The sequence below is a fragment of the Atractosteus spatula genome (genome assembly GCF_055471065.1).
Source record: "Atractosteus spatula isolate fAtrSpa1 chromosome 10 unlocalized genomic scaffold, fAtrSpa1.hap1 SUPER_10_unloc_1, whole genome shotgun sequence".
Lineage (NCBI taxonomy): Eukaryota > Metazoa > Chordata > Actinopteri > Semionotiformes > Lepisosteidae > Atractosteus > Atractosteus spatula.
In genome coordinates this window covers 6,169,568-6,192,146 of record NW_028296612.1, presented here as the reverse complement: position 1 = coordinate 6,192,146, position 22,579 = coordinate 6,169,568, and the positions used below count along the sequence as shown (strand labels likewise).

At 55.5% G+C, this 22,579-nt stretch overlaps 4 protein-coding genes across 6 annotated transcripts in view; 3 read left to right on the top strand and 1 right to left on the bottom strand.

Moving 5' to 3' along the window:
* LOC148813644 (class I histocompatibility antigen, F10 alpha chain-like) overlaps window positions 1–22,579 on the top strand; it is a 71,121-nt gene that overhangs the window by 36,342 nt on the left and 12,200 nt on the right. The gene's annotated exons all lie outside the window — the stretch shown is intronic.
* Window positions 21–6,664, bottom strand: psmb13a (proteasome 20S subunit beta 13a). The gene is made up of 8 exons (XM_088908287.1): window positions 6,538–6,664; window positions 3,909–4,002; window positions 3,735–3,832; window positions 3,498–3,638; window positions 2,291–2,406; window positions 2,029–2,087; window positions 1,368–1,519; window positions 21–401 (listed from the first exon to the last, which is right to left on the bottom strand). Exons 1-8 carry the CDS (start codon window positions 6,597–6,599, stop codon window positions 290–292), a joined length of 834 nt encoding a protein of 277 aa, XP_088764413.1. The 5' UTR covers window positions 6,600–6,664; the 3' UTR covers window positions 21–289.
* psmb12 (proteasome 20S subunit beta 12) lies at window positions 6,671–12,286 on the top strand. Its single transcript, XM_088908291.1, has 6 exons — window positions 6,671–7,076; window positions 7,807–7,877; window positions 8,648–8,779; window positions 9,088–9,217; window positions 11,772–11,916; window positions 12,018–12,286. The coding sequence occupies exons 1-6, from the start codon at window positions 7,044–7,046 to the stop codon at window positions 12,143–12,145; spliced, it is 639 nt and encodes a 212-aa protein (XP_088764417.1). The 5' UTR covers window positions 6,671–7,043; the 3' UTR covers window positions 12,146–12,286.
* On the top strand, window positions 13,543–21,419 carry psmb9a (proteasome 20S subunit beta 9a). The gene is made up of 6 exons (XM_088908290.1): window positions 13,543–13,806; window positions 14,520–14,587; window positions 14,698–14,829; window positions 17,411–17,540; window positions 18,766–18,907; window positions 21,211–21,419. Exons 1-6 carry the CDS (start codon window positions 13,759–13,761, stop codon window positions 21,336–21,338), a joined length of 648 nt encoding a protein of 215 aa, XP_088764416.1. The 5' UTR covers window positions 13,543–13,758; the 3' UTR covers window positions 21,339–21,419.

The window sequence follows — 22,579 nt, the reverse complement described above, 5'->3', positions numbered from 1 at the left end:
AGTAACACAGCTGGGCGTAGTTCAGAACTGAGTCTTTATTAACCAGGAATCACAGGTATACAGTAAACAGTGGTTCATTCTGAAGACACACAAATACAACAGTGTCGCCCTCCTCTGCTCACACACACCCCAGTGCTGTTTCTCTAATATGGCGTTGCATTGTTGTGCAATTCCACACACGTCTGGAGAGTGACTGTGTAACCTGTTCTGTTGTGTTGCTGTGGAAGTCCCGTGCGGTTGTGTGATTGTGATATCGTTCTGCTGCTGTGTTGCGGGGTTGTCGTGTTGCTCAGTGTGTGTCCATGAGCTGCACTGTCTCCTGGACCAGCTCCACCTCCAGAGGAGAAACTGTCTCACGGAGAACCGGAGTCGTCCCAGGACAGTACTTATACCTCCTCTGTCTGAGAGAGAGACGGGTTAATACACTCCAGTACATGAACACTGCACTGAGAGAGAGAGGGGTTCATACAGACACACTGACTGGACACTCCAGTACATGAACACTGCACTGAGAGAGAGAGGGGTTCATACACACACACTGACTGGACACTCCAGTACACTAACACTTCACTGAGAGAGAGAGGGGTTCATACAGACACACTGACTGGACACTCCAGTACATGAACACTGCACTGAGAGAGAGAGGGGTTCATACACACACACTGACTGGACACTCCAGTACATGAACACTGCACTGAGAGAGAGAGGGGTTCATACAGACACACTGACTGGACACTCCAGTACATGAACACTGCACTGAGAGAGAGAGAGGGGTTCATACAGACACACTGACTGGACACTCCAGTACATGAACACTGCACTGAGAGAGAGAGGGGTTCATACAGACACACTGACTGGACACTCCAGTACATGAACACTGCACTGAGAGAGAGAGGGGTTCATACACACACACTGACTGGACACTCCAGGACATGAACACTGCACTGAGAGAGAGAGGGGTTCATACAGACACACTGACTGGACACTCCAGTACATGAACACTGCACTGAGAGAGAGAGGGGTTCATACAGACACCCTGACTGGACACTCCAGTACATGAACACTGCACTGAGAGAGAGAGGGGTTCATACACACACCCTGACTGGACACTCCAGTACATGAACACTGCACTGAGAGAGAGAGGGGTTCATACACACACACTGACTGGACACTCCAGTACATGAACACTGCACTGAGAGAGAGAGGGGTTCATACAGACACACTGACTGGACACTCCAGTACATGAACACTGCACTGAGAGAGAGAGGGGTTCATACAGACACACTGAGAGAGAGAGAGAGAGGGGTTCATACAGACACACTGAGAGAGAGAGAGGGGTTCATACAGACACTGCTCTGAGCCAGTACCTGGTGTCCTTGTACTGGGACTCCTCGTAGGGCCTCAGGTACTCCACTCCTGCCCGGGTGATGACACACAGGTCGATGTTGCTGCCCGAGCCCAGGTCACTCATGACCCCTGCGTGGACGGCGTCTCTGACCAGGCGCTTGGCATCGTCCAGCTGCAGAGAGCAGCAGTCTTACTGACGGCCGACACGTCTGACCTCCATCTGCATCTGATCTCACTGGGCTCTGCTGCGCTGGACTGTGTTTTTACCCTGATCTCACTGGGCTCTGCTGTGTTTTTACCCTGATCTCACTGGGCTGTCCTGTGTTTTTACCCTGATCTCACTGGGCTGTTCTGCGCTGTACTGTGTTTTTACCCTGATTTCTCTGGGCTGTACTGTGTTTTTACCCTGATCTCACTGGGCTCTACTGCGCTGTACTGTGTTTTTACCCTGATCTCACTGGGCTCTACTGCGCTGGACTGTGTTTTTATTCTGATCTCACTGGGCTCTACTGCACTGTACTGTGTTTTTACCCTGCTCTCACTGGGCTGTACTGTGTTTTTACTCTGCTCTCACTGGGCTGGACTGTAGGCTGGGGATGGACTCTCTAGCTGGCTGCTGCACTGAGACCGGTGCGGTCGGGTTCTGGGGTTCTGTCTCACAGGCCCGGTCCTCAAACTCACCTCCATGTCGGTCCTGAAGCCGTCCTCCAGCACCCCCATCGCGGGCAGGTCCCCCGAGCCTGTGGACAGCACCGAGTGGTCAGCCAGTCTGTATGTCTGGGGCGGTCAGTCAGGAGTGGTCAGTATGTCAGAAGCGGTCAGTTCTCCCTGTCACCCTCTGGGCCTCGTTCATCTCTGCAGCACAGCTGAGTCCAAGTCAGGAGGAGTCCTGCAGGCACGCACGCACACACGCACGCACAGAGCCGGCTGACCGGATGCTCACCCATGGCCTGGAAGGGCATGTTGTCGACACTGCCGTACGGCCCCACTGTGTACAGGTGAGCTCCAGTGACGTCCACTCCACCCAGCAGCAGGTACGCCCCGATCTGACCGCGGTACCTGGACACACAGACACACCCTGACTCAGATCGTCCACTCCACCCAGCAGCAGGTACGCCCCGATCTGACCGCGGTACCTGGACACACAGACACACACACTGACTCAGATCGTCCACTCCGCCCAGCGGCAGGTACGCCCCGATCTGACCACGGTACCTGGACACACAGACACACACACTGACTCAGATCGTCCACTCCACCCAGCAGCAGGTACGCCCCGATCTGACCACGGTACCTGGACACACATAGACACACAGCAGGACACTGACTCAGGTACACACACTGACTCAGATCGTCCACTCCACCCAGCAGCAGGTACGCCCCGATCTGACCACGGTACCTGGACACACAGACACACTGACTCAGGTACACACACTGACACAGATTGTCCACTCCGCCCAGCAGCAGGTACGCCCCGATCTGACCACGGTACCTGGACACACAGACACACACACTGACTCAGATCGTCCACTCCACCCAGCAGCAGGTACGCCCCGATCTGACCACGGTACCTGGACACACATAGACACACAGCAGGACACTGACTCAGGTACACACACTGACTCAGATCGTCCACTCCACCCAGCAGCAGGTACGCCCCGATCTGACCACGGTACCTGGACACACAGACACACTGACTCAGGTACACACACTGACACAGATTGTCCACTCCGCCCAGCAGCAGGTACGCCCCGATCTGACCACGGTACCTGGACACACAGACACACACTGACTCAGGTACACACACTGATTCAGATCGTCCACCCTGAGTCACCCTGGGGTTCACACACACACACACACACACTGACCTGAAGAGCATGTCCTGCAGGATGCTGATGACCATGACCACCCTGGGGTTCACACACACACACACACACACACACACACACCTGACCTGAAGAGCATGTCCTGCAGGATGCTGGTGGCCATGACCACCCTGGGGTTCACACACACACACACACACTGACCTGAAGAGCATGTCCTGCAGGATGCTGGTGGCCATGACCACCCTGGGGTTCACACACACACACACACACACACACACACACACACACTGACCCTGGGGTTCACACACACACACACACACTGACCTGAAGAGCATGTCCTGCAGGATGCTGGTGGCCATGACGACCCTGGGGTTGCGGCCGCTGTTCAGGGAGAAGATGGACAGGTTGGAGGACAGCAGCTCGGTGGTCTTCTCGGTGTCGGCCGCCGTCCCGGCGCCGCAGCAGCTGGACACAGACAGGGTGGGGGACCCGTTAGTCCGGACCGGACCGGACTGGACCCCCGCCTCGCGGCCCGGCGTCGCCGTGGTGACAGGTACTCACTAGATGTTGGGCGCGATGTAGTGGATCTTGGAACAGACCTTATCAGCAACGACGTCACTGGAGGTGGCCCTGGTGTCGGCGCCCAGCACAACGCCATCCTGAGAGACACAGGGACGTTAATACACACACACCTGACACCGGAGTACCAAGAGACACGGGGCTATACAGCTGTACCTTGAACACCAGGCCTGCTATAGTGGTTCCAGTCTTCATGGGTGTGGGGCGTCTCGACCTGACACCCCCCAGGGCCTGCTCGAATGCCGCATTTCTGGAAAACAGGGAAAAAGATGTTATTCCTTCAGCTCTGTGCACACAGATACAGTAAAGTCACACTGTGTGGATACTGTTACAGGTTTCACTGCTGTAACAGAACTGTCACTGTAATGATATTATTCCTACAGCTCTGTGCACACAGATACAGTAAAGTCACACTGTGTGGATACTGTTACAGGTGTCACTGCTGTAACAGAACTCTCACTGTAATGATATTATTCCTGCAGCTCTGTGCACACAGATACAGTAAAGTCACACTGTGTGGATACTGTTACAGGTGTCACTGCTGTAACAGAACTGTCACTGTAATGATATTATTCCTACAGCTCTGTGCACACAGATACAGTAAAGTCACACTGTGTGGATACTGTTACAGGTGTCACTGCTGTAACAGAACTGTCACTGTAATGATATTATTCCTACAGCTCTGTGCACACAGATACAGTAAAGTCACACTGTGTGGATACTATTACAGGTGTCACTGCTGTAACAGAACTGTCACTGTAATGATATTCCTACAGCTCTGTGCACACAGATACAGTAAAGTCACACTGTGTGGATACTGTTACAGGTTTCACTGCTGTAACAGAACTGTCACTGTAATGATATTATTCCTACAGCTCTGTGCACACAGATACAGTAAAGTCACACTGTGTGGATACTGTTACAGGTTTCACTGCTGTAACAGAACTGTCACTGTAATGATATTATTCCTACAGCTCTGTGCACACAGATACAGTAAAGTCACGCTGTGTGGATACTGTTACAGGTGTCACTGCTGTAACAGAACTGTCACTGTAATGATATTATTCCTACAGCTCTGTGCACACAGATACAGTAAAGTCACACTGTGTGGATACTGTTACAGGTGTCACTACTGTAACAGAACTGTCACTGTAATGATATTATTCCTACAGCTCTGTGCACACAGGTACAATAAAGTCACACTGTGTGGATACTGTTACAGGTTTCACTGCTGTAACAGAACTCTCACTGTAATGATATTCCTACAGCTCTGTGCACACAGATACAGTAAAGTCATGGTGTGTGGATACTATTACAGGTTTCACTGCTGTAACAGAACTGTCACTGTAATGAAATTATTCCTACAGCTCTGTGCACACAGATACAGTAAAGTCACACTGTGTGGATACTGTTACAGGTTTCACTGCTGTAACAGAACTGTCACTGTAATGAAATTATTCCTATAGCTCTGTGCACACAGATACAGTAAAGTCACACTGTGTGGATACTGTTACAGGTGTCACTGCAGTAACAGAACTGTCACTGTAATGAAATTATTTCTAATAGTCTTATTTCTGAGTTAGAACAAATACTAGAGAATAATTATTTCAGATTTGGTAAGAACACTTTCAGAAGAATAATAGTGTGTTAGTTTGGAGTTAGTAAGAATATTTACAGAAGGATTTCAGGGTTATTCAAGGATTTACAGCAGTAATAATGTGTTATTTGTGTGTTAGAGTACTGAGGAACAGCCTCTTCTTTCAGAACACTTACAGAAGAACAGGCTGGTGTTTCTGAGTGTGTGAGAATACTCACAGCAGTAATAATGTGTTATTTGTGTGTCAGAGTACTGAAGAACGGCCTCTTCTTTCAGAACACTTACAGAAGAACAGGCTGGTGTTTCTGAGTGTGTGAGAATACTCACAGCAGTAATAATGTGTTATTTGTGTGTCAGAGTACTGAAGAAAGGCCTCTTCTTTCAGAACACTTACAGAAGAACAGGCTGGTGTTTCTGAGTGTGTGAGAATACTCACAGCAGTAATAATGTGTTAATTCAGAGTAAGTCAGAGCGCTGTCAGAAGAATGATGCGAGTCAGTGAGAACAGTTACTACAGTAATAATGATAACCAGCTCTTTCCCAGATCTGGACATCAACACTCTCTCACTCTCTCCCAGTCTCGATCACTGTCTCACTCTCTTTCTCTCTCACTCTGTCAATGTCTCACTCTCTCACTGTCTCCCAGTCTCTCTCACTGTATCACTCTCTGTCTCTCCCAGTCTCGATCACTCTCTCAGTCTCTGTCTCTCTCCCAGTCTCGATCACTGTCTCACTCTCTTTCTCTCTCACTCTGTCAATGTCTCACTCTCTCACTGTCTCCCAGTCTCTCTCACTGTATCACTCTCTGTCTCTCCCAGTCTCGATCACTCTCTCAGTCTCTGTCTCTCTCCCAGTCTCGATCACTGTCTCACTCTCTTTCTCTCTCACTCTGTCAATGTCTCACTCTCTCACTGTCTCCCAGTCTCGATCACTGTCTCACTCTCTGTCTCTCCCAGTCTCGATCACTCTCTCACTCTCTGTCTCTCTCCCAGTCTCACTCAGTCTCTGTCTCTGTCACTCTCTCCCTGTCTCACTCTCTGTCTCTCTCCCAGTGTCTCACTCTCTCAGTCTCGGGGTTCCTGCACTCGTCCCCGATCATCACTTTCACTTTCAGGAGTATCGCCCGGGCGCGCTCGGGGTGACCCCGGGGAGAGAGGGGGGTCACCCCGGGGTCACGCCGGTCCTCACCTGCCGGAGTTCTGGAAGCTGAACCCGCTCGCGGGCGCCTCGAGCACGAAGGGCGAAGCCATGGTCCGGTCGCGAGCGCTGGGTTGCCGGAGAGCGAGACGGGCCGGTCACGTGTCCCTGCAGACCCCGCCCGCGTGCGCAGGTTATTGCCCGCTGTGAAACACCGGAAGATCGTTCCTGTTATTATTATTAAAAAAAAGGTTCAAGTTCAGGTTCGGTTACTTGCGCAAGTTTTGTAAACGGTGACCTATTGCAAGAAACAAAAATCACCGTCTTGGTAAATAATATCTTCTTTAAATGTATTTTTAAATGCGAAAGTGAGTTAATTCCGCTCAGCTTTCGGTTTCGGGAGAGCCGGGGGGGGTGGGGGTGCAGTTCCGCCGCCGGCCGCCGGGCGCCGCTGTTTCCCCGCTGGCCGCCAGCTCCGGCAGCGCAGACACCCCGTCTCTCCCGCACCCAGCACCCAGCACCCAGCACTGCTCGGCTCGGCTCGGCTCGGCTCGGCGATGGACGACAGGGTCAAGGGCGTCAGCACCGGGGTAAGAGCGAGCGAGGGAGACCCCTGCAGTCGGGGGGGAGGTGGGCCGGGGCAGGGGGAGGAGAGGGGAGGGGAGGCGGCGCGGAGCTCCCTCAGAAACGGCCCGGAGTTTGGGCTCTTGAGTGCTCCCCCGGGTCGGGCCGGGCCGGGCCGGACCGGACTCTCCGCGCCTCAGCCGGGCGGTTTGAGATGGCGGCCGGGCCGGGAGAGCGGGCCCGGTCTCTGTCGGAGGAGCAAGAGTTTACTTTCACTTTCTGTCCGGCGGGGGAGTCGCGGAACAACGTGGCCTGGCGGGGTACCCGGGTCTGGTCTGGGGTCCCCCCTGGGCTGTGACACTGGTCACTCTGGTCTGGGGTCAGTGCTGGGCTGTGGCCCTGGTCTGCTGGCCTCAGTGGTCTCTGGTCACTCTGGTCTGGTCTGGGGTCAGTGCTGGGCTGTGGCCCTGGTCTGCTGGCCTCAGTGGTCTCTGGTCACTCTGGTCTGGGGTCAGTGCTGGGCTGTGACACTGGTCTGCTGGCCTCAGTGGTCTCTGGTCACTCTGGTCTGGGGTCAGTGCTGGGCAGCTCCTGTGGACAGGGGTCAGCAGACCAGGGTCAGCCCAGAGTCCAGCTCCTGCTGCTACACTAGAAAGGGCTCAGGGGTGGACAGAGGGGGGCAGAGTCCAGCACAGGGTCTCTAGCTTGTCTCTGGACTGACCGCTGACCGCACTGACCGCTGCCCCTGTTTTCCAGACCACCATCCTGGCGGTGAAGTTCAACGGGGGAGTACTGATCGGCTCCGATTCGCGGGCGTCTATCGGCGGGTGAGAGGCCGCTGTGTGTTCACACTGTGCCTGTGTCAGTCCGGAGTCACTCCTCTCTCTCTCTCTCTGTGTGTGTGCTCCAGCTCCTGTGTCAGTAACAGGGTGTTCACACTGTGCCTGTGTCAGTCCGGAGTCACTCCTCTCTCTCTCTCTCTCTCTCTGTGTGTGTGCTCCAGCTCCTGTGTCAGTAACAGGGTGTTCACACTGTGCCTGTGTCAGTCCGGAGTGACTCCTCTCTGTGTGTGTGTGTGTGCTTCAGCTCCTGTGTCAGTAACAGGGTGTTCACACTGTGCCTGTGTCAGTCCAGAGTCACTCCTCTCTCTCTGTGTGTGTGTGTGTGTGCTCCAGCTCCTGTGTCAGTAACAGGGTGTTCACACTGTGCCTGTGTCAGTCTGGAGTCACTCCTCTCTCAATTCAATTCAATTCAAGGTGCTTTATTAGCATGACCGATGGGTACAATCAGTGTTGCCACTGATTAAAAAATAAATAAAAATAATATTAACGTGGAACAAAATGTAAAATAGAAGTAAAATAAAATCTACAGACGTATTACAGACATTTACAACAAAGACATATTATAAAATATTGACATATACTGTAGACAGAAGGAGCATTATTGGGAGACAGACTTACTGGTCCTCAGGCTGTGACAGGAGATCACACACTGGGCTGCCAGATCAACTGAGTTCCCTCCTCCCTCTCCCAGTAGGATCGGGACCCGTTGGGATTCTGGCAGGTGTGGGAACTCTCTCTCTCTCTCTGTGTTCCAGCTCCTATGTTTCCTCCAAGATGATTAACAAGCTGATCCAGGTTCATGATCGGATCTTCTGCTGCATCTCCGGCTCCCTGGCTGATGCCCAGGCCATCACACGGGCTGCCAAGTTCCAGATCTCCTTCCACAGGTATCCTCCTTTCCCTCCTCCCTCCTCTCCTGTCTCTCCAGGGTATTGTGTCTTGTCAATGAGATGAGTGTAGCTGAAACTGAATCAGCACATGATACAACAGAATAACTCTCCTCTCTCTCTTCTCTCTCCCCTCTCTTCTCTCTCCCCTCTCTCTCCCCTCTCCCCTCTCCTCTCTCTCCCCTCTCCTCCCTCCCCCTCTCTCTCCTCTCTTCTCTCTCCCCTCTCTCTCCCCTCTCCTCCCTCCCTCCGCTCTCTCCTCTCCCTCTCTCCTCCCTCTCTGCGGCTGTACCCCTGGGGTACCCCAGTGTCCAGATGGGGGAGCCCCCCCTGGTCAAGGCCGCAGCCTCAGTCATGAGGGAGCTGTGCTACAAGAACAAGGAGGACCTGCAGGCCGGCTTCATCACTGCTGGCTGGGACAGGAGGAAGGGCCCGCAGGTGTGCCTCCCGTCTCCGGCCGCTCTCGCTGGGCGACGGCTGCTCAGTGTGTCTCCTCTCTCTCAGGGGTCTCAGTGTGTCTCCTTTCTCTTGGGGGGCTCAGTGTGTCTCGTCTCTCTGGATGGGAAGCTGCTCAGTGTGTCTCCTCTCTCTCAGGGTGCTCAGTGTGTCTCCTCTCTCTCTCAGGTGTACTCGGTCTCTCTGGGCGGGATGCTGCTCAGTGTGTCTCCTCTCTCTCAGGGGTCTCAGTGTGTCTCCTCTCTCTCAGGTGTACTCGGTCTCTCTGGGCGGGATGCTGCTCAGTGTGTCTCCTCTCTCTCAGGGTGCTCAGTGTGTCTCCTCTCTCTCCAGGTGTACTCGGTCTCTCTGGGCGGGATGCTGCTCAGTGTGTCTCATCTCTCAGGGTGCTCAGTGTGTCTCCTCTCTCTCAGGGGTCTCAGTGTGTCTCCTCTCTCTCAGGTGTACTCGGTCTCTCTGGGCGGGATGCTGCTCAGTGTGTCTCCTCTCTCTCAGGGGGGCTCAGTGTGTCTCCTCTCTCTCAGGTGTACTCGGCCTCTCTGGGCGGGATGCTGCTCAGTGTGTCTCCTCTCTCTCAGGTGTACTCGGTCTCTCTGGGCGGGATGCTGCTCAGTGTGTCTCCTCTCTCTCAGGGGTCTCAGTGTGTCTCCTCTCTCTCAGGTGTACTCGGTCTCTCTGGGCGGGATGCTGCTCAGTGTGTCTCCTCTCTCTCAGGGTGCTCAGTGTGTCTCCTCTCTCTCAGGGTCCTCAGTGTGTCTCCTCTCTCTCAGGTGTACTCGGTCTCTCTGGGCGGGATGCTGCTCAGTGTGTCTCCTCTCTCTCAGGGTGCTCAGTGTGTCTCCTCTCTCTCAGGTGTACTCGGTCTCTCTGGGCGGGATGCTGCTCAGTGTGTCTCCTCTCTCTCAGGGGTCTCAGTGTGTCTCCTCTCTCTCAGGTGTACTCGGTCTCTCTGGGCGGGATGCTGCTCAGTGTGTCTCATCTCTCAGGGTGCTCAGTGTGTCTCCTTTCTCTCAGGGGTCTCAGTGTGTCTCCTCTCTCTCAGGTGTACTCGGTCTCTCTGGGCGGGATGCTGCTCAGTGTGTCTCCTCTCTCTCAGGGGGGCTCAGTGTGTCTCCTCTCTCAGGGTGCTCAGTGTGTCTCCTCTCTCTCAGGTGTACTCGGCCTCTCTGGGCGGGATGCTGCTCAGTGTGTCTCCTCTCTCTCAGGTGTACTCGGTCTCTCTGGGCGGGATGCTGCTCAGTGTGTCTCCTCTCTCTCAGGGGTCTCAGTGTGTCTCCTCTCTCAGGGTGCTCAGTGTGTCTCCTCTCTCTCAGGTGTACTCGGTCTCTCTGGGCGGGATGCTGCTCAGTGTGTCTCCTCTCTCTCAGGGTGCTCAGTGTGTCTCCTCTCTCTCCAGGGGTCTCAGTGTGTCTCCTCTCTCTCAGGTGTACTCGGTCTCTCTGGGCGGGATGCTGCTCAGTGTGTCTAATCTCTCAGGGGTCTCAGTGTGTCTCCTCTCTCTCAGGGTCCTCAGTGTGTCTCCTCTCTCTCAGGGGTCTCAGTGTGTCTCCTCTCTCTCAGGTGTACTCGGTCTCTCTGGGTGGGATGCTGCTCAGTGTGTCTCCTCTCTCAGGGTCCTCAGTGTGTCTCCTCTCTCTCAGGTGTACTCGGTCTCTCTGGGCGGGATGCTGCTCAGTGTGTCTCCTCTCTCTCAGGGGTCTCAGTGTGTCTCCTCTCTCTCAGGTGTACTCGGTCTCTCTGGGCGGGATGCTGCTCAGTGTGTCTCCTCTCTCTCAGGGTGCTCAGTGTGTCTCCTCTCTCTCCAGGGGTCTCAGTGTGTCTCCTCTCTCTCAGGTGTACTCGGTCTCTCTGGGCGGGATGCTGCTCAGTGTGTCTCATCTCTCAGGGGTCTCAGTGTGTCTCCTCTCTCTCAGGGTGCTCAGTGTGTCTCCTCTCTCTCAGGTGTACTCGGTCTCTCTGGGCGGGATGCTGCTCAGTGTGTCTCATCTCTCAGGGTGCTCAGTGTGTCTCCTCTCTCTCAGGTGTACTCGGTCTCTCTGGGCGGGATGCTGCTCAGTGTGTCTCATCTCTCAGGGTGCTCAGTGTGTCTCCTCTCTCTCCAGGGGTCTCAGTGTGTCTCCTCTCTCTCAGGTGTACTTGGTCTCTCTGGGCGGGATGCTGCTCTGTGTCTCCTCTCTCTCAGGGTCCTCAGTGTGTCTCCTCTCTCTCAGGTGTACTCGGTCTCTCTGGGCGGGATGCTGCTCAGTGTGTCTCCTCTCTCTCAGGGGTCTCAGTGTGTCTCCTCTCTCTCAGGTGTACTCGGTCTCTCTGGGTGGGATGCTGCTCAGTGTGTCTCCTCTCTCTCAGGGTGCTCAGTGTGTCTCCTCTCTCTCAGGTGTACTCGGTCTCTCTGGGTGGGATGCTGCTCAGTGTGTCTCCTCTCTCAGGGTCCTCAGTGTGTCTCCTCTCTCTCAGGTGTACTCGGTCTCTCTGGGTGGGATGCTGCTCAGTGTGTCTCCTCTCTCTCAGGGTCCTCAGTGTGTCTCCTCTCTCTCAGGTGTACTCGGTCTCTCTGGGTGGGATGCTGCTCAGACAGCCCTTCACCATCGGGGGCTCAGGCAGCACCTACATCTACGGCTACGTTGACTCCAAATTCAGACCCGACATGACGAAGGACGAGTGCGTCACCTTTGCCACTAACGGTAGGGCCCGGTTTCTCTGTGATCGTATTGATTTCCCTGCGAGCAGCGGACAGGAGCTGCCTGACCTCTGACCTCTGACCTCTGACCTGTCTCCTATCCAGCTCTGGCCCTGGCGATGGGCAGGGATAATGTCAGTGGGGGTGTGGTTCACCTGGCTGTGATCACAGAGAAGGGGGTGGAGCACATCGTCGTCCCGGGAGACAAGCTGCCCACATTCCACGACGAGTAGGCGGACCGGCGCCCCCCCCCCTGCCCGTCGGACCGCCCAGATCTCCGAGACCCGGACAGCCTGCTGGGCCGGTGTTGTAGATGCTGTGTGTGTGTGTCTGTGTGTCCGGTCACTGTCAATAAAGGGAATATTGAAGCTGAAGTCCACTGTGTCCCTGTGTCCAGCCTGCTGCACCACACCGCCGCGCACACTGACCGCGACGCAGCTGTACACAGAGGGGGGTGGGGGTGTGGAACAAGCTGCCCAGCCCTGTGGTTGAAGCCGATACCCTGGCTTCTCTCCAGACACAGCTGGGTGAGCTCCTCCAGTCAGGACAGGAGGCTCTACTGTACACAGAGGGGGGTGGGGGTGGGGAACAGGCTGCCCAGCCCTGTTGTTGAAGCCGATACCCTGGCTTCTCTCCAGACACAGCTGGGTGAGCTCCTCCAGTCAGGACAGGAGGCTCTACTGTACACAGAGGGGGGTGGGGGTGGGGAACAGGCTGCCCAGCCCTGTTGTTGAAGCCGATACCCTGGCTTCTCTACAGACACAGCTGGATGAGCTCCTCCAGTCAGGACAGGAGGCTCTACTGTACACAGAGGGGGGTGGGGGTGGGGAACAAGCTGCCCAGCCCTGTGGTTGAAGCCGATACCCTGGCTTCTCTCCAGACACAGCTGGGTGAGCTCCTCCAGTCAGGACAGGAGGCTCTTCTGTACACAGAGGGGGGTGGGGGTGGGGAACAAGCTGCCCAGCCCTGTGGTTGAAGACGATACCCTGGCTTCTCTCCACACACAGCTGGACGATCTCCTGGGATCAATTAACTCCCAGCTGCCAAACAGCCCAGATGCCTCCTGTCGTCAGTGACCTGTCTCCAGGGCAGGCCAGCTTGCTGCAGACACCCACAACCCTTTGTGTAAAGATGTGCCTTGTATCAGAGCACTCTCATGCTCTCTGGGCTCTGAAGCTCCACGGTAAAAAAAGTTCTTGGAAAGAGAGAGGGAGAAGGGTGAAGCTGTGTGCCCCGGTGTGTCCCTGCTGTATTTCAATTTAACTTCAGTTTACACTCTCTGACGCGCTCATTCTGCGCCACCGCCCGGCCGTCGCGCCGGTGACGCGGTTTGAAGGCGACCAAGCTCTCGAATTCCTCCCGCGGCTTTTCCCTGAGGCCGCGGACACAAACACGGCGCTTTAATGATGGCGGCTCCCGTGGGTGTGAGCTGGGTTGCGTGGACTGCGACTCCGGTGGGCAGCGAGAGATATAACGTGTGTAATATATATATATATTTAAAAGTATCACCCCCCCCCTCCCCACACACACCATAGGAAACAAGAGGGGTTTTAATTGAATTTCGTTGTTGTCGTCGTCTCATTGGCGGAATCGGCCCTGCCCTCTCTGTCTCCCTCTCGTGTTCACAGACACGCAAGACTTCACTTTCACTTTCACTCCGGAGAGGAGCCGCGCCGCTCAGCCCGGTCCCGTCCCGTCCCGTCCGCTCGACAGGAGCTGCGCGTCCCGCCCAGGTGTTAGGTGACCGCTTGGCGTGGCGTGGCGTGTCCGCGTCGGACCCAGGAAGCGCCTGACCTATAAAAGCAGGAGCCCTTCTCCCACTCGGACCCACGGCCGTCAGGAGAGCATGGAGGGCGCGGCGCCCGGCTGGCAGTCGGGGGAGGTGAAGACAGGGGTGAGTCCGGGACACGGGCGTGGGCGAGACGGGGGTGAGGGTGAGGATGGTGAAGATGAAGTGTGTGTGTGTGTGTGTGAGCACCTGTGCGTGTCGAACCGTGACGCGAACACGGGACCAGGCGCCTGCCTCGGCCTGCTCTCCGGCAAGGGGGCTCCACGCCGCGACACGCGTGTTAGCGGAGCGTCGTGGGGGTGGGTGACGGGGCTTCTCCTGGTGCCCCCCAGAGCTCAGGAGCTGTACCCCCCAGGTGAGTGTAAAGATGAGTGTGAGTGTGAGTGAAGATTAGTGTGTGTGTGTGAAGATATCCAGTCCACAGTGTATGTGAAGGTGTGTGTGAGTGAAGATTAGTGTGTGTGTGTGTGAGTGAAGATTAGCGTGTGTGTGTGTGAAGGTGTGTGTGTGAGTGAAGATTAGCGTGTGTGTGTGTGAAGGTGTGTGTGTGAGTGAAGATTAGTGTGTGTGTGTGTGTGAAGGTGTGTGTGAGTGAAGTTTAGCGTGTGTGTGAAGATGTGTGTGTGAAGATGTGTGTGTGAAGATTAGTGTGTGTGAGTGTGAGTGAAGATTAGTGTGTGAGTGAAGGTGTGTGTGAGTGAAGGTGTGTGTGTGTGTGTGAAGGTGTGTGTGAGTGTGAGTGAAGATTAGTGTGTGTGTGTGTGAGAGTGAAGGTGTGTGTGTGTCTGACGATGTGTAATGGTCGGTTCTTTTTCTAGACGACCATCATTGCTATCGAGTTTGATGGAGGGGTCGTCCTGGGGTCAGACTCTCGTGTGTCCGCAGGGTGAGTCTCCCTTTACTGTCCACACACACACACACACACAGCCCGGTCAGCTCTGTTGCTGTCCACACACTGGAGGGTGGGCTCAGAGCTGTGCCCTGCGTGTCTCTCAGGGAGACAGTGGTGAACAGGGTGATGAACAAGCTGTCTCCGCTGCACGACAAGATCTACTGCGCTCTGTCCGGCTCTGCGGCCGACGCCCAGACCATCGCCGAGATCGTCAACTACCAGCTGGACGTCCACAGGTCAGTCACTTCCTGAGCTGGTGTCCGTACTGGAGTGTCCAGTCAGGGTGTGTGTGTGAACCCCTCTCTCTCTCAGTGCAGTGTTAATGTACTGGAGTGTCCAGTCAGTGTGTGTGTATGAACCCCTCTCTCTCTCAGTGCAGTGTTCATGTACTGGAGTGTCCAGTCAGGGTGTCTGTATGAACCCCCTCTCTCTCTCAGTGCAGTGTTCATGTACTGGAGTGTCCAGTCAGTGTGTGTGTATGAACCCCTCTCTCTCTCAGTGCAGTGTTCATGTACTGGAGTGTCCAGTCAGTGTGTGTGTATGAACCCCTCTCTCTCTCAGTGCAGTGTTCATGTACTGGAGTGTCCAGTCAGTGTGTCTGTATGAACCCCTCTCTCTCTCAGTGCAGTGTTCATGTACTGGAGTGTCCAGTCAGTGTGTGTGTATGAACCCCTCTCTCTCTCAGTGCAGTGTTCATGTACTGGAGTGTCCAGTCAGTGTGTCTGTATGAACCCCTCTCTCTCTCAGTGCAGTGTTCATGTACTGGAGTGTCCAGTCAGTGTGTCTGTATGAACCCCTCTCTCTCAGTGCAGTGTTCATGTACTGGAGTGTCCAGTCAGGGTGTGTGTATGAACCCCTCTCTCTCTCAGTGCAGTGTTCATGTACTGGAGTGTCCAGTCAGTGTGTCTGTATGAACCCCTCTCTCTCTCAGTGCAGTGTTCATGTACTGGAGTGTCCAGTCAGTGTGTGTGTATGAACCCCTCTCTCTCTCAGTGCAGTGTTCATGTACTGGAGTGTCCAGTCAGTGTGTCTGTATGAACCCCTCTCTCTCTCAGTGCAGTGTTCATGTACTGGAGTGTCCAGTCAGTGTGTCTGTATGAACCCCTCTCTCTCTCAGTGCAGTGTTCATGTACTGGAGTGTCCAGTCAGTGTGTGTGTATGAACCCCTCTCTCTCTCAGTGCAGTGTTCATGTACTGGAGTGTCCAGTCAGTGTGTCTGTATGAACCCCTCTCTCTCTCAGTGCAGTGTTCATGTACTGGAGTGTCCAGTCAGTGTGTGTGTATGAACCCCTCTCTCTCTCAGTGCAGTGTTAATGTACTGGAGTGTCCAGTCAGTGTGTGTGTATGACCCCCTCTCTCTCTCAGTGCAGTGTTCATGTACTGGAGTGTCCAGTCAGTGTGTGTGTATGAACCCCTCTCTCTCTCAGTGCAGTGTTCATGTACTGGAGTGTCCAGTCAGTGTGTGTATGAACCCCTCTCTCTCTCAGTGCAGTGTTCATGTACTGGAGTGTCCAGTCAGTGTGTGTGTATGAACCCCTCTCTCTCTCAGTGCAGTGTTCATGTACTGGAGTGTCCAGTCAGGGTGTGTGTATGAACCCCTCTCTCTCTCAGTGCAGTGTTCATGTACTGGAGTGTCCAGTCAGGGTGTGTGTATGAACCCCTCTCTCTCTCAGTGCAGTGTTCATGTACTGGAGTGTCCAGTCAGTGTGTCTGTATGAACCCCTCTCTCTCTCAGTGCAGTGTTCATGTACTGGAGTGTCCAGTCAGTGTGTCTGTATGAACCCCTCTCTCTCTCAGTGCAGTGTTCATGTACTGGAGTGTCCAGTCAGTGTGTGTGTATGAACCCCTCTCTCTCTCAGTGCAGTGTTCATGTACTGGAGTGTCCAGTCAGTGTGTCTGTATGAACCCCTCTCTCTCTCAGTGCAGTGTTCATGTACTGGAGTGTCCAGTCAGTGTGTCTGTATGAACCCCTCTCTCTCTCAGTGCAGTGTTCATGTACTGGAGTGTCCAGTCAGTGTGTGTGTATGAACCCCTCTCTCTCTCAGTGCAGTGTTCATGTACTGGAGTGTCCAGTCAGTGTGTGTGTATGAACCCCTCTCTCTCTCAGTGCAGTGTTCATGTACTGGAGTGTCCAGTCAGGGTGTCTGTATGAACCCCTCTCTCTCTCAGTGCAGTGTTCATGTACTGGAGTGTCCAGTCAGTGTGTCTGTATGAACCCCTCTCTCTCTCAGTGCAGTGTTCATGTACTGGAGTGTCCAGTCAGTGTGTGTGTATGAACCCCTCTCTCTCTCAGTATGGAGACAGGGTTGTTGTTATTAACCCGTCTCTCTCTCTCTCAGTATGGAGACGGGGTTGTTGTTATTAACCCGTCTCTCTCTCTCTCAGTATGGAGACGGGGTTGTTGTTATTAACCCGTCTCTCTCTCAGTATGGAGACGGGGTTGTTGTTATTAACCCGTCTCTCTCTCAGTATGGAGACGGGGTTGGGGTTATTAACCCGTCTCTCTCTCTCAGTATGGAGACGGGGTTGTTGTTATTAACCCGTCTCTCTCTCAGTATGGAGATAGGGTTAGTGTTATTAACCTGTCTCTCTCTCAGTATGGAGACGGGGTTGTTGTTATTAACCCGTCTCTCTCTCTCAGTATGGAGATAGGGTTAGTGTTATTAACCTGTCTCTCTCTCAGTATGGAGATAGGGTTGTTGTTATTAACCCGTCTCTCTCTCTCAGTATGGAGATAGGGTTAGTGTTATTAACCTGTCTCTCTCTCTCAGTATGGAGACGGGGTTGTTGTTATTAACCCGTCTCTCTCTCTCTCAGTATGGAGATAGGGGAGGAGCCCCTGGTCCGCGCTGCAGCCAGTCTGGTGAAGAACATCTCCTACAAGTACAAGGAGGAGCTGTCAGCTCACCTGATCGTGGCCGGCTGGGACCGCAGGGCCGGGGGGCAGGTCAGTGGGGTGGACAGCGGACAGTGCCAGTGTCAGTCAGTGGGAGTGGTCAGTGGACAGTGGGAGTGTCAGTCAGTCAGTGGGAGTGGTCAGTGGACAGTGGGAGTGGACAGTGGGAGTGTCAGTGGTCAGTCAGTGGGAGTGTCAGTCAGTCAGTGGTCAGTGGACAGTGGGAGTGGACAGTGGACAGTGGGAGTGTCAGTGGTCAGTCAGTGGGAGTGTCAGTCAGTCAGTGGGAGTGGTCAGTGGTCAGTCAGTGGGAGTGGTCAGTGGACAGTGGGAGTGTCAGTGGTCAGTCAGTGGGAGTGTCAGTCAGTCTGTGGTCAGTGGTCAGTGGGAGTGTCAGTGGTCAGTGATCAGTGGGAGTGGACAGTGGGAGTGTCAGTGGTCAGTGATCAGTGGGAGTGTCAGTCAGTCAGTGGGAGTGTCAGTGGTCAGTGGACAGTGGGAGTGTCTGTGGTCAGTGGTCAGTGGGAGTGGTCAGTGGACAGTGGGAGTGGACAGTGGGAGTGTCAGTGGTCAGTCAGTGGGAGTGTCAGTCAGTCAGTGGGAGTGTCAGTGGTCAGTGATCAGTGGGAGTGGACAGTGGGAGTGTCAGTGGTCAGTCAGTGGGAGTGTCAGTGGTCAGTCAGTGGGAGTGTCAGTCAGTCAGTGGGAGTGTCAGTCAGTGGGAGTGGACAGTGGGAGTGTCAGTGGTCAGTCAGTGGGAGTGTCAGTCAGTCAGTGGGAGTGGTCAGTGATCAGTGGGAGTGGACAGTGGGAGTGTCAGTGGTCAGTGATCAGTGGGAGTGGTCAGTGGACAGTGGGAGTGGACAGTGGGAGTGGACAGTGGGAGTGTCAGTGGTCAGTCAGTGGGAGTGTCAGTCAGTCAGTGGGAGTGTCAGTGGTCAGTGATCAGTGGGAGTGGACAGTGGGAGTGTCAGTGGTCAGTCAGTGGGAGTGTCAGTGGTCAGTCAGTGGGAGTGTCAGTCAGTCAGTGGGAGTGTCAGTCAGTGGGAGTGGACAGTGGGAGTGTCAGTGGTCAGTCAGTGGGAGTGTCAGTCAGTCAGTGGGAGTGGTCAGTGATCAGTGGGAGTGGACAGTGGGAGTGTCAGTGGTCAGTGATCAGTGGGAGTGTCAGTCAGTCAGTGGGAGTGTCTGTGGTCAGTGGACAGTGGGAGTGGACAGTGGGAGTGTCTGTGGTCAGTGGACAGTGGACAGTGGACGCCGTGCCCGTCTCCCCCAGGTCTTCGTGACGCTGGACGGACTGCTGGCCAGACAGCCCTTCGCCGTGGGCGGCTCTGGAAGTTTCTATGTGTACGGCTTCGTGGACGCGGAGTTCCGGAGGGGGATGAGCCGAGAGGAGAGTCAGCGCTTCGTGGTCAACAGTGAGCTTCCTCCTCCTCCTCCTCCTCACCTCGTCCCCTCGCTGTCCTTCCTCCTCCTCCTCCTCCTCCTCACCTCGTCCCCTCGCTGTCCTTCCTCCTCCTCCTCCTCCTCCTCACATCATCCCCTCGCTGTCCTTCCTCCTCCTCCTCCTCCTCACCTCATCCGCTCACTGTCCTTCCTCCTGCTCCTCCTCCTCCTCACCTCGTCCCCTCGCTGCCCTTCCTCCTCCTCCTCCTCCTCCTCTTCCCCACATCATCCGCTCACTGTCCTTCCTCCTCCTCCTCCTCCTCACCTCATCCCCTCGCTGTCCTTCCTCCTCCTCCTCCTCCTCCTCACATCATCCCCTCGCTGTCCTTCCTCCTCCTCCTCCTCCTCACCTCATCCGCTCACTGTCCTTCCTCCTGCTCCTCCTCCTCCTCACCTCGTCCCCTCGCTGCCCTTCCTCCTCCTCCTCCTCCTCCTCTTCCCCACATCATCCGCTCACTGTCCTTCCTCCTCCTCCTCCTCCTCACATCATCCGCTCACTGCCCTTCCTCCTCCTCCTCCTCACATCATCCGCTCGCTGTCCTTCCTCCTCCTCCTCCTCCTCCTCACCTCGTCCCCTCGCTGTCCTTCCTCCTCCTCCTCCTCCTCACATCATCCGCTCACTGTCCTTCCTCCTGCTCCTCCTCCTCCTCACATCATCCCCTCGCTGTCCTTCCTCCTCCTCCTCCTCCTCACATCATCCGCTCACTGTCCTTCCTCCTCCTCCTCCTCCTCCTCACATCATCCGCTCGCTGTCCTTCCTCCTCCTCCTCACATCATCCGCTCGCTGCCCTTCCTCCTGCTCCTCACCCTCCTCACATCATCCGCTCACTGTCCTTCCTCCTGCTCCTCCTCCTCCTCACCTCGTCCCCTCGCTGTCCTTCCTCCTCCTCCTCCTCCTCACATCATCCGCTCGCTGTCCTTCCTCCTGCTCCTCACCCTCCTCACATCATCCGCTCACTGTCCTTCCTCCTGCTCCTCCTCCTCCTCACCTCGTCCCCTCGCTGTCCTTCCTCCTCCTCCTCCTCCTCACCTCATCCCCTCGCTGTCCTTCCTCCTGCTCCTCACCCTCCTCACATCATCCGCTCACTGTCCTTCCTCCTGCTCCTCCTCCTCCTCACCTCGTCCCCTCGCTGTCCTTCCTCCTCCTCCTCCTCCTCACATCATCCGCTCGCTGTCCTTCCTCCTGCTCCTCCTCCTCCTCACCTCGTCCCCTCGCTGTCCTTCCTCCTCCTCCTCCTCCTCCTCACATCATCCGCTCACTGTCCTTCCTCCTCCTCCTCCTCCTCACCTCGTCCCCTCGCTGTCCTTCCTCCTCCTCCTCCTCCTCACATCATCCGCTCACTGTCCTTCCTCCTCCTCCTCCTCCTCCTCACATCATCCCCTCGCTGTCCTTCCTCCTCCTCCTCCTCCTCACCTCGTCCCCTCGCTGCCCTTCCTCCTGCTCCTCCTCCTCACCTCGTCCCCTCGCTGTCCTTCCTCCTCCTCCTCCTCCTCACATCATCCGCTCACTGTCCTTCCTCCTCCTCCTCCTCCTCACATCATCCGCTCACTGTCCTTCCTCCTGCTCCTCCTCCTCCTCACCTCGTCCCCTCACTGTCCTTCCTCCTGCTCCTCCTCCTCACCTCGTCCCCTCGCTGTCCTTCCTCCTCCTCCTCCTCCTCACATCATCCCCTCGCTGTCCTTCCTCCTCCTCCTCCTCCTCACATCATCCGCTCGCTGCCCTTCCTCCTGCTCCTCCTCCTCCTCACCTCGTCCCCTCGCTGCCCTTCCTCTTCGTGTCTCTCCTCAGCGCTGTGTGTCTCTGGCCAGGTGTGTTTGTGTCCTGAGTGCATCACTGTGTCAGTGTGTTGTGTTATTGTACACTCTCTCTCTCTCTCCCCAGCCCTGTCTCTGGCCAGGTGTGTCAGTGTGTTGGTGTGTGGTGTTATGTTACCAGTGTTGTTGTTCTCTCTCTCCCCAGCCCTGTCTCTGGCCAGGTGTGTCAGTGTGTTGTGTGTCAGTGTGTGGTGTTGTGTTACCAGTGTTGTTGTTCTCTCTCCCCAGCCCTGTCTCTGGCCAGGTGTGTCAGTGTGTGGTGTTGTGTTAAGTGTTGTTGTTCTCTCTCCCCAGCCCTGTCTCTGGCCAGGTGTGTCAGTGTGTTGTGTGTCAGTGTGTGGTGTTGTGTTACCAGTGTTGTTGTTCTCTCTCTCCCCAGCCCTGTCTCTGGCCAGGTGTGTCAGTGTGTGGTGTGTCAGTGTGTGGTGTTGTGTTAAGTGTTGTTGTTCTCTCTCCCCAGCCCTGTCTCTGGCCATGGCGCGAGACGGCTCCAGTGGGGGCGTGGCCTACCTGGTCACCATCGACGCCCACGGGGCCGAGGAGCAGTGCATCCTGGGAAATGAGCTGCCCACCTTCTTCACCCAATGAGGGGGAGGGGGCGGGGACAGCGACTGGGGCGGCGTTGTGCTCGTGTCGTGTTTGCAGAAATAAAAACGATTTTTCACAAAACTGTTTCTCTACCCACCCCTTCGCTCCCTGTGATCGACTGCCATACCGCAGTAATCAGAGTAAAACCACAGGACAGTGCGGTAAATAAGTTTAATATAAAGTGTAAAACAACGCCTTGAGCTGAGTCCCAACCTGGACCACATTCCCCAGAATGCAGAGGGGCAGCTGGTCAGGTGACCGGGATCACGTTCCCCATAATGCAGAGGGGCACCTGGTCAGGTGACCGGGACCACATTCCCCAGAATGCAGAGGGGCAGCTGGTCAGGTGACCGGGACCACATTCCCCAGAATGCAGAGGGGCAGCTGGTCAGGTGACCAGGATCACGTTCCCCAGAATGCAGAGGGGCAGCTGGTCAGGTGACCAGGATCACGTTCCCCAGAATGCAGAGGGGCAGCTGGTCAGGTGACCAGGACCACATTCCCCAGAATGCAGAGGGGCAGCGGGTCAGGTGACCGGTGCGGAAGCAGGAAGTGGGGCTGCAGGTGTGCATGTCTGGGGTCCGAGGGAGGGAGACGAGCCCCGCAGCAGCGAGTCTGGAGACTCGGGGAGAGTTTCGTGTGGCGTCTCGGAGCGACCGACAGTTGAGGAAAACCGGTCGGCAGCTCGTGGGCGGGCGGGAGCTGAGGAAGAGCCGTGTGTAGCTCTGTGGTGTTGTGTGGTCTTGTGTTGGTCGGGTACGAGCTCAGGGAAACACAGGCAGAGACGATCAGAGATTGTTTTTCTCACACTGGCCAGTCAGGAAGGGCTGGGTCTCTGGTGTCACCCCTGCTGCAGCCAGCAAAGAGCAGACTCCCATCCTTCACTGCAAAACCTGGAGCGGATCAGACTGCTGCACACTGGGAGTCTGACTGACAGCACTGTCACACCTGGAGCGGATCAGACTGCTGCACACTGGGAGTCTGACAGCACTGTCACACCTGGAGCGGATCAGACTGCTGCACACTGTGAGTCTGACAGCACTGACACACCTGGAGCGGATCAGACTGCTGCACACTGGGAGTCTGACTGACAGCACTGTCACCCCTGGAGCGGATCAGACTGCTGCGCACTGGGAGTCTGACTGACAGCACTGTCACACCTGGAGCGGATCAGACTGCTGCGCACTGGGAGTCTGACTGACAGCACTGACACACCTGGAGCGGATCAGACTGCTGCGCAC